At 39.4% G+C, this 11,298-nt stretch overlaps 1 protein-coding gene across 1 annotated transcript in view; it reads right to left on the bottom strand.

Moving 5' to 3' along the window:
* Positions 1 to 11,298, bottom strand: part of SCP2 (sterol carrier protein 2) — a 128,247-nt gene that overhangs the window by 7,401 nt on the left and 109,548 nt on the right. The window contains exon 14 of the mRNA XM_086717022.1: positions 8,501 to 8,630. Within this exon, the coding sequence (XP_086573148.1) occupies positions 8,501 to 8,630 (130 nt within the window). The remainder of the gene's footprint in view (positions 1 to 8,500; positions 8,631 to 11,298) is intronic.

The raw sequence follows: 11,298 nt of genomic DNA, 5'->3' as shown, positions 1-11,298 counted from the left end.
CCAGCACAGAGCCCAATGTGGGGCTTGAACTCACAACCCCCAGATTAAGACCTGAGTTGAAATCAAGACCTGAGCTGAGATAAAGAGTCCAACACGTAACAAACTGAGCCACCTAGGAGCCCCCACTTTTGCATTTTTAAAGCCTGCTTCTTGAATTTAAGCACAATGATAGTGTTCAAAGAGCTGCTCAGTCTGTAACACGTTTGAAAAGATGTATCTGCACTTTGAGGTCCCTTTTGAATGCCATTTGCTAGGCCTCTCAAGTGTTTGCATTGCTATGTTCAAACGCCTCCCAAGTCCAAGATGCTGGATGCCATATGGCATGGAAAACACAAGACTTTGGGCAAAGTCTGTGGGCTTGCATTGGGGGAGGGAAGGGAACAGAATTTGTTTATTTGTCTGATTTAGAAATAAGGCATTTCAGAGAAGCCATTATTTTCTGTGTTTAAGTTAAACTGCATTTTTGTCTTTTGGTTGATATGAAATGTACTGTTCCAATATAAAACAGTAATTATTTGACCTTTAGGGAGAAAAATAAGGAAGAAACTACTGATGTTACATGCAACAACATGAATGAATCTTGGTGAAAGAAGCAGGCTTAAAAAACTATGTACTGGGGCACCTGGCTGGCTCAGTCAGTAGAGTGTGTAACTCTTGATCTCAAGGTTGTAAGTTCAAGTCCCACTTTGGGTGTAGAGATTACTTAAAAATGAAATCTGAAGGGGTGCCTGGGTGGCTCAGTTGGTTGAGCATCCAATTCTTGATTTCAGCTCAGGTCATGATTCTAGGGTCATGGGATCAAGCCCTGCAACGGGCCCTGTGCTCTGCCCCTGTCCCCTACTCCTGCTCTCTCTCTAAAAACAAACAAACAAACAAAACCTTAAAACAAAACAAAAAACTACATACTATATGATTCCATTTATGACATTCTGGAAAAGGGACAGAAATCAGAGTAGTGGTTGCCAAGGCCTGAGGGTGGGAGAAAGGGATTGACTACAAAGGGACATGAGAACACTTTTTGGGGTGATGGAAATATTCTATCACTTGACTTTTGGTGATGGTTACACAAATATATGCATTTGCCTAAACTGATAGAATGATACCTCTCAAAAGGGTAGATTTTATTATATTAAATTATAGCTCAATGACAGTAACCAGTATTGTCAAAAATGTGGAGCAAATAAAACTCTCATGTAATGTGGAAGGTAATGTAAAATAGCATACACACACATGCGCAAACGGGCTATATTGTACCTTATGACCTAGTATTTCTACTGGTTATATGCCAAGTGGAAATGAGTACATACATTCACTACAAGACCCATATGAAAATGTTCATAACAGCTTTATTCATAAGACCCCAGAATGGAAACATTGAAAAGATTTATCAACCATGGAATGAATAAATTCTGGGGCATTCACACAGTAAAAACAAACTACTGCTACATATAACAAATTAAAAAAATCTTACGATGCTGAGCAAAAGAAGCCAGACCTAAAAGATAAATATTGTATGAGTCCATGTAAATAAATTTCCAAAATAAATACAATCAATCTATGGTGATAGAATTTGGAATAGTGGTTTCTTGGGGGGGAGGACAGTGATGACAGGGGGCATGAGAGAGACTTCCAGAATGCTAGCAACATACTGCAGCTTGATCTGGGAGATACATATTCATCAGTAAACATTTATCAGGCTATACACTTCAGATGTATGCTTTTTATTACAAGACCTCAATACAAATTTTACACAAAACAAACAAAAAAACAGGTGGTGGGTTGGATTTGGCCCACATCATTTGTCAACCCCTGACATAGATGGTGGGATTCCAGGAGAGTAATTTTTCCATTTTGTTTCTCTGAGTCTTCTAATTTTTGTTTATATTACATGCATATTACTTATAATAGAAAGTTTTAAAAATATTAATTTTAATATCAAAGTACAATGAATAAAAAGACTGTATAACAAAGACTCTAATATCTCATTGCTAAATCAACCATGTCTACCTTGGAAAAATAAGAATTTTCAAGTACAAAAGAAAAAATTCACCCAGAAAAATATTTGTCAGCACTCAGTGTTTTAGACAATTAATATAACAATAATCCTCTAATGGCTGGCTCCTCCTCAAAGTTGGCCTCTCCCTGAAACCAAGTCATTTTCTAGCTTATTATTCTGTTTTATTTTTCTTTGTGGTACTTATCTGAAACTACCTTATTTATTTGTTCAGGTGTTTTCTGTCTGTATTTGTCCACTAGAATAAACACTTCAAAGGACAGAGCCCTTGTCAGTTTTGTTCACTGCTATATCCCCAGGTTCTTGAAGAGTGCTTGACACATAAAGGGTAATCAATAAATACTTGCTGAATAATAAGTAGATTATGTAGAGTTCAAAAGACTGTCAAATCATGGCCCAATAGCTAATATAATCTGTGCCTTAATAAGAGATTAGAGGATGCTATGGTCTGAATGTTCCCGCAAAACTCCCATGTTGAACTTCTAATGCCCTATGTGATGATATTAGCAGGTGGGGAGGTCAGGAGGTGGACCCTAATGAATGGGATTAATGCCTTATAAAAGTCTCCAGGGGCTAACAGTGCAGAGCCTGCTTGGGATTCTCTCTCTCCCCCCCCACCTCTGCCTTTCCCCCCGCTCATGCACATGCTCTCAATCTCTCTCTCAAAATAAAATACTTAAAAATTTATTTTAAAGATTCTCCAAGGAGGCCCCCAGCCCCTTCTACTATGTGAACCCACAGCAAGAAAGCACCATCTATAAAGCAGCAAGAGGGCCTTGACCAAGGCTGACACGTTGACCTTGGACTTCCAGGTTCCACACTGTGAAAAGGAAATTTCTGTCATTTATAAGCTACTCACTCTGTGGTATTTTGTTACAGCAGCCCAAATGGACTAAGATAGTGGTAAATCATTAAAATACAGCATGCCCATTAAATAGTTAACTATTATTATAAATAACTATTTAACTATTATTAAATAGTTAAAACAAGATTGAAAGTTAAAAATTTTTATTATATGTGTTAGAACTCAGGGATAGCCCCTAAAAAGATTGATATTCAATGGCTATTCCATCTTTGCTTCTGACTAAATCTTCTTATTACTGGAAAAAAAAGGTGTGAAGCTTGGAAAATGAAGGGACTTACAGTCTAGAAAATCTAGTTCCCATGTAGATTTATATCACCAAAGAACAGGGAGAAAGAAAGTTAGCAAATCGAGATTGTTGGACTTGATTTATAATTGGATTTGATCCTAATATTCCAAGAAAGGACTCTTAGTCATTGAAAAGTAAGTTTATAAAGTGAAGCCTGCTGCTGCTGTAATATCAGCATTTACTGAGCTTTCACTATGCTGAGCACTTCACATACATGGACTCATTTGATCTTTATAACAACCCTATAAGGATCAGAGAAGTCAAAAAAAAAAAAAAACAAAACTTGCCCATGATCACACAACTAAATAAGAGGCTGAGCTATATCTGAAAGCAGATTCCTGCTGCTGCTAAAGCCCACACTCCCAACCGCTAAGCGCTATGGCTTCCTATTGTTACAGGAAGGATTCAAACATTCAATGGCTCAGTTTTAATTGGGCATTCACGAGTTCGTCAGTATCTGATGAATCTAGATACTTTCACAGTTCCCTAAGCCCTTCTGCAGTCTTAGATGAGTCCCATGTGTTCAAGCAAAACTATTATTTAATATATGTTGGGGAGGAAGCAACTGAGCACTTACTATGCTAAAGCACTTTAATGATTTATGTCATTAAATCCCCACAACAGCTCCATGGATAGAAATTATTCTCACCATTTTCTAGATGAGACAACTGGACTCAGGGAAGGTACACATCCAGTAAGTGACAGAGCTGTGTTCTGAACCCAGTTTGGGTGTCTCCAAAGGCAATGCTCTTTCTACTGTACCTTGGGGATGTGACACTCTGAGGCCTGCTATATCGTGTGCCCCACAAAGGGGCAGGGTTGAGGACTCAGGTAGATGCTGAGAGGGCAGAATAAAGGAATGAAAGATAATGGTCAAGTTAGATTAATCAAAGTTGGCTTCCTAGAGATATGCTATGTGAGTTGTTTCAAAGGAGAGAAGGGAGGGGCAGAATTCATAGACAAAGGCACCTAGGCAAGAAGAAAAGATTATGGAAAATGCATAAAATCTAAAGGTCCTTAATACAGTCATCTGTATAATCACTATCAAACTCTTAGAATATAAGCAAATGAAATACGTTTAAGGAAATCTTACTTTGTCAACAGTAAGTAAAACTCTCAACACTGTACATGCCAAAAAACCTAGCAATTCTCTTTAAGATGCTAGTTCAAACTAGGACAGGTTATTAATGCTTTAGCATAGCTGATCTCTAACAAATGGGCACTTGTTGGCTGATGTAATAGGAGCTAGCAATTTCCAGTGGTGGCTTTTACTGGGTAAGTCCATATTTCAACGCTACTCCTGGCTGCCAACAAGTGTCAGTTTCAGCAGAAATTACCTTGCCCCAGGGTGAAATCCCTTCAGGTCTGGGATGGGGCACCTAATATGGGGAGAGTTCACTGCCAGAGTACACAGGTAGTAAGGTTTTTTGAAATCATGCAATAGCTTTCCATAAGCATATTATCTTTCATGACAAACAATGATAACAAAATACAGGAGAAATTTTTTAAATATCACCTTATCACCTGCCTGGGCATATCAAAATATAATCCTGAAATAGCTATTTTCCAAAAGTTCTTTTTATTTCTATAAGCTTAAATCTAGATGAAGCATTTAGTTTTTCTTCCTATACAACATAAGAGTGGCAGCTCATAAAATCCAAACACATCATTATTTTTCTGCCTACTCATTTTGAGGAAAAAAAGGGACTATATATAATTCAAAAACTTTCCACAACGCCACCATGCTGCCTGCACAAGATGCTCTTACTACTGCCTCAGTTCTTCCATCATGAATCTCTAGTTGATTCCTTATTCAACAGTGCTACTCTTAACATTTTCTCCTGTCTCCAAGTTCTAAACTTTATTCCAAGAGCTCTGCCAACCTCCTTTCTACCCCAAAATGCCCCTGAATATTTACCCTCTCAGAGAAGGAAGTATCCATCCCTCCTTGCTGCTTGCTAAAGCTAACCTTCCTTCCTCCTGTGTTCTTGATGTCATCTACTCCTCCAGGACCTTCCTCAATAAGGTACTAGTAAGGAAACTCTCCCATCTTTGATAGACTTCCTTCTCCTACACAGCTTCCAGGTCCCATCAATTTCACCCCAAATATCCCTGGCAACTACAACATAACATTTTTTTTTCTCACTGTCAACACTGAGGCTCTTCTTTTTGCTCAGATGGTAACAACATCCATCCTCCCAATTGCTCTCTCTACCTCTGATTTCTCCCTTTGCAGTTTGTCAGATCTAATGCACCAGCTTCATCCTCTAAAGCACAGCCCTAACTTGCACTTTCTTACTTAAAAAGCTTTAATTGGATTGCTTATATATCAAGTCACTTTCAAAGTTCATAGCATGGTATTTGAAGCTCTCCAGAAAGGTAGTCTCCATCCATCAGATTTCTTAAGTACACCAGGCTCTTTCCAACAGGAGGCGTGTAACATACAATACAACATACAAAATGTAACCTGCTGAATATGTACTACGCATCATTCATTCTGCTGTTCATTTTTAAATTACATCATTCATTCTGCTGTTCGTTTTTAAATTAAATTAAAACTACCTTGGTTTGTGAACATAATTCATTCCAGAAACATGCTTTTAATCCAAAGCACTTGTATATCAAAGAGAATTTCAAGAATCACTGGCTTGGTTGTAATCATGTGATGTTTGGCCTCACATACTACTTGTATTGCAAGACATTGCTTTATCAAGTTAAAATTTACTAGAAATGTTTGCTCATCTTACAGAACAGTCACAGATCAAGTTACTTGCCATCCAAGGTTTTACTGTATTTATTTATCAAAGACCAACCATATATCAGATACTCTTGTAGGCAATGAGGATGCAGCAGTGAACCTAACAGTCAAAAAGCTCTATCTTCATGCAGCTTATAATTCAAGTGGGAGAGATGGACAATAAGCAAATAAGTAAAATATTATATGGTATATCAGATGGCAGTAAGTGCTATAAATAAAAATAAGGAACTGGAGAGTGTTATGCTAAGTGAAATAAGTCCTACAGAGAAAGACAGATACCATATGTTTTCACTCTTATGTGGATCCTGAAAAACTTAACAGAAGACCATGCGGGAAGGGAAGGGGGGGCAGAGAGGGAGGGAGGCAAACCATAAGAGATTCTTAAAAACTGAGAATAAACTGAGGGTTGATGGGGGGTGGGAGGAAGGGGAAAGTGGGTGATGGGCACTGAGGAGGGCACCTGTTGGGATGAGCATGGGTGTTGTATGGAAACCAATTTGACAATAAATTTCATAAGAAAGAAAGAAAGGAAGAAAGGAAGAAAGAAAGAGAGAGAGAAAGAAAGAAGGAAAGAAAAAGAAAGACAGGAAAGGGCAAGAGGAAATGGTAACAGGTATGAAGTATGGTTAGGGAAGGGACTCACTGAGAAGGTGACATCTGGGCAAAGATCCAAAGAAAATGAGGGAACGAGCCATGAGGATATCTAAGGGAAGACGAGTCCAGGCAGAGGGAACAGAGTAGAAAGCCCCTGAACTGGGAACACCCGCATGTCAACAATGGCAACGAGTATCCTTCCTGTAGGACTGGAGCAAAGTGAGGGAAAGTGTAGTAGAACAGAGAAAACGGAGGCTAGATCATGTGGTGCCAGTGTAAGAACTCTGGCTTCTACTGAGTGAGCTGAAAGCCTTTGGATGGTTTTGAGCAGAGGAGGGTCACAATCTAACTCAAGTTTTTAAAGGATCACTCCAGGGTGCCTGGGTGGCTCAGTCATTTAAGCATCCAACTCTTGATTTCAACGTTTGTGAGAATGAGCCCTGAGTCAGGCTCTGCGCTCTCAGCTACCAGATAGCTGATAGCACAGGGCCTGCTTGAGATTTTCTCTCTCCCTCGCTCTCTGTTCCTCCCCTGCTCATGCTCTGTCTCTCTCTCAAAAATAAATATTTAAAATAGTAATAATAACAATAGCAATAAAAATAATAAATAAAATGATCACTCCAGCTGGTATGTGGAGAAGAACCTGTAGGGAGCAAGGTTAGAAACAGGGAGACCAAGCAAAACAATGATGGAAGCTTAGACCAGGAATCTATTGATGGATCAGACTGTGGAGTGTGAGAAAAAGAGGAGCCAATGATGACTCCAAGGTTTTTGAACCGAACAACTGCTAGGACTGAGAAGCAATTTTTACGGAGATGGGTTGATGGTGAGAGGAATACATAATTAAAGGTGAGTAGGAGGAAATCAGGAGTTCAGCTTTTTTTTTTTTTCATTTTTTAAATGTTTATTTATTTCGGAGAGAGAGAGAGAGACAGAGCATGAGAGGGGGAGGGGCAGAAAGAGAGGGAGACACAGAATCCGAAGTAGGCTCCAGGTTCTGAGCTGTCAGCACAGAGCCCCGTGCAGGGCTCAATCTCATAGACTGTGAGATCATGACCTGAGCTGAGGCTGGATGCTTAACCAACTGAGCCACCCAGGTGTCAGAAGTTCAGTTTTATACATGTTAGCTTTGAGATACCTACCAAGTATCCAAGTAAACTTGGATCAGTTAGATATACACCTTGGAGTTCAGTGGATGAGTCCATGGTGAAGATATCTGGGAGTTATCAGTGTAGGGATGGTTTTAAAAGAATGAGACTAGAGATCCCCAGGGAGTGAATGGAGACAGAACTGAGCCTTGGAGCACTCTAATGTTTAGAAATTTGGAGATGAGAAAACAGGAAAAGAGGCCAGGAAGGAACAGGCAGTGGATAAGAGGAAAGCCTAGAAGTGTAATATCATGAAGACTGAGAACCACTCAATTTAGCAATATGGTGGTCACTGGTGACCTTGACAAGAGCAGCTTTGGAATAGCGATGAGGATACAAGCTGAATGGAGTGGGTTCAAGAAAGACTGGGATGAGAGGAAGTGGAGGTAGTGATTGGGTATAGACAGAACTTTCAAGGCCATGTAACCACACGCTACCACATGTGCTTTATAGGATAATTAAAAGATAATTCTCTTAATCTTTGCATCAACCTTATGAAATAGGTACCATTTATTATTCCCATTTAGAGATCAGAAAACCAAGGCTCAGAAAAGTTAAATAATTTGTCCAAAACCACAATCTGTGAGTGGTAAGGCCAGGATCCCAACACTAGTTTGTCTAATTCTAAAGCCTAAGATTGTCAACTCCATGATGGAGCCTCCCAATCTTTGGGAGGAGGCAGCTGTGACATATTCCTGTTCTCAAGGATTCACTGGTTCTTTAACAAGGTCCTATACCTCTACAGCCACCCCTTTTAGGAAACACCAAAGCAGACCCCTATTTTCCCTTGTGAACTTGTCAGTGCTCCTGTAAATGAAGTCATTACTTCACTGACCTGAGTTAGGAAGCACTGATCCTTTGCCATTCTTCACATCCACCACCCAAGTGGCTTCTTTACCCCCAGGGCCATCCTTCACCTTGAAGGCAAAAATACCACCAATTTTCTTCACAAACTGTTCCCCTTCCTGTAAAGAAAAAGCAAACAAACAAACAAACAAACAAACAAACAAACAAACAAACTCTGGGAGTTATATGAAGTTCGTTTCTCTGGCTTTTTCCCCAAATTAAATGTTTAAATAGTTACATGATGTGAACAGCCAGGCCTGCCGCAATCCCCAAGCTCCCTTAGGATCTTTTGCCCAGAAAAATCTGAAAGGCAACAGGCAACAACTCCCTCATCTGCCAAATCCTTTGTTGACAATGGCTTTCTGGATACAACTGGTGGAAGGAAAGGGAGGATGGGGGTGGGCACAGCAGCATGTTCTACTGAAGCAGCTTTCCTTTGTCATAGTTTCGGAAAGATTCACTCTGGCCTGCCTAAATACTGGACCCCCCCCCCCCGCCCCGCCCCCCACACACACACCCCAGTCTCTCTCTCTCTTTTTTTTTTTGCAGATAAATTCCTTTACATGTGTTTCTGGTTTTCCACACTTAGAACTTAAACATAACTGGTTCTGAAAGCAAAGTCTTTTTGGGTGGAGGGGTCAACTTATTTTCTGGGTTAGTATAGAGAATTATACAAGTAATATGTCAACCACCAATTACTTTTGGATCTTGGGGGAATGAAGCTGGAAAGTTATTTTAAGTTATTTTAAGTTACATTTAGGAGAAATTATTAACGACAATAATAATCTTTTCAGGGCTATAAAGTTTTCAAGTGCTTTCATATACATTATTTCCTTAATCTCCATAAACCCCTGTAAGTAGTTGGACAGGTACTAATATCAGCTCATTGAAAAGAAAAAAACAACTGAGATTCATAAAGGTTAAGAACACGTCAGACTATGCTCTATCTGGCTGCTGAGTAATCCACCTAATATAACTCATCTAACATTAACATAAGCCATCTAACACATCCAAGTGGAATTTCTTAAATGTGGCTCCCCATACCCTATAGGATGAAGTCTGTCTTTACGTTATCACTCAAAACTCTTCAAAATCTGAGGGATGTTTATCTGTTCTTAGCTTCAGCTACTTTCTCATTCTCCTCAGTCTTCATGTTCTAACAATACTGATCATCCTGAATTCCATAACCACATGTGCCTCCATGCCTTTGCTCATGCCCCATCCCAGCTCACTCACCTCCTCCTAGTCACATTCTCACACAAACCTCATCAAGTCCCTGCTCACTTGCTAATTCTTCTGGGAAGGCATTTCTGTCTCTACTGGACACTTTGATAGCCCTTTGCCCAATGCATCCATGGTTCTAGTTAAAGCAGTTATTTTTTTTCCCCTGGGAAAATTTTTCCATGTTTATCTTCCCACTAAACGCTGTTCCCTGAGGGGCAGGGACATATGGCTAGTAAATTGCACGACCAAAACTCAATCCCAGTTTGGTTTAATTCTAAATTCAAGGCTCTTGTCGTTTGACCATACTGTATTACAAAGTAGGTTACATCAATATTTCCAACTTTAGCCTATGAAAGCAGTTTCTGTCTCCATAAAGGAATTTTTTAAAAGCAAGTTCAAGTCTTCTCCACATTCCTTGAGATCTTTTATCTCTCAAGTTTCTGTGAAAACAATCTAGAAGAGGGAGTTAATAATCCTGATATAGTGGGCCACCCAAGAGCCAGGTTTCCCTTGGGGCCAACAGCTCATGAATGACTATTTCCAGGTGCATCCATGCCATCTGCTTGCATAATGCCTCAGGAATAGAGCTATGACAGACACCAACAAGTCAGAGCAGGAAAACCCCAGCAAACATTTAGGAATTCTACCTAACATACTTGGAGAGAAATTCCACCTGCCTCCTTAAAACAGATGTAGATTGATTTTGCACTTGTTGTTACTTTTAAGAATCAACTGATCCTCTGATAAAATAACATTTTTCACTGAAGAGGACGTGAGAGAGTAAGGAAATGGACAAGGAGAGAGCTAAAAGGGAGAAAATACACATTTTGTGAAACTAAAGATCATTAATACTAAGAAAGTTCTAAGTGTGTCCTTGAGTGAAGAAAAGTACTTCTTTCTGAGTAGGCAAAAGGTCAAGGAGTAGGGCCTGTCTCAAACTTAACTGGAACAAAAAGTTAAGACAGAATTCAAAGAAGGGCAACGGGGTATTACTAACAACGACAAAAGTAGAAATAAAATCTCTTGCCAGACTTCCTTTGCTAATGCAGAAAATGCATGAATTGACAAAAGATTTCAAGACTTTCACTCTTTCTAGTCCTTACAAACATTTAGGAAACTTACAATCGTGGGAAGGAAACAAGGGGACAAAGTCCATGCAAGTGAGGTTATGGAGGGAGGAGAAAAGGATTAAAATGGGAGCAGGAGGAATACATTTGCAAAGTTAAAAGAAGATGGAATGAAAATGGAAAAACAGCACTGGTTTGTTCATCTCAATAATAAAGTATTCAGTGATTGACATACAGCCATACCAGATACTCTCTAATTATTTTTATTTGATTTTTTTGACAGAATAAAGTTGGAAAAAATGGGGTAACTTGGCAGAAGCAATTATCTGATGGATTGCTCTGCAGGCAAATATTGGTGGCAAGAAAAAAAAATTCAAGTTGAACCCTCATAGAGTCCAACTTCAGTTTAGTGGACATACAGAATGAAAGAAATTAAACAGTAATGAGAGGGGGGCCTCAGAGCTGGCTCAATCAGTAGAGCATGCAACTCTTAATC

The sequence above is a fragment of the Puma concolor genome, chromosome C1 (genome assembly GCF_028749965.1).
Source record: "Puma concolor isolate L17-30 chromosome C1, mPumCon1.1.hap2, whole genome shotgun sequence".
Classification (NCBI taxonomy): Eukaryota; Metazoa; Chordata; class Mammalia; order Carnivora; family Felidae; genus Puma; species Puma concolor.
Note: the sequence above shows the minus strand (reverse complement) of the source record. Positions and strands in the feature narration are given on the sequence as shown.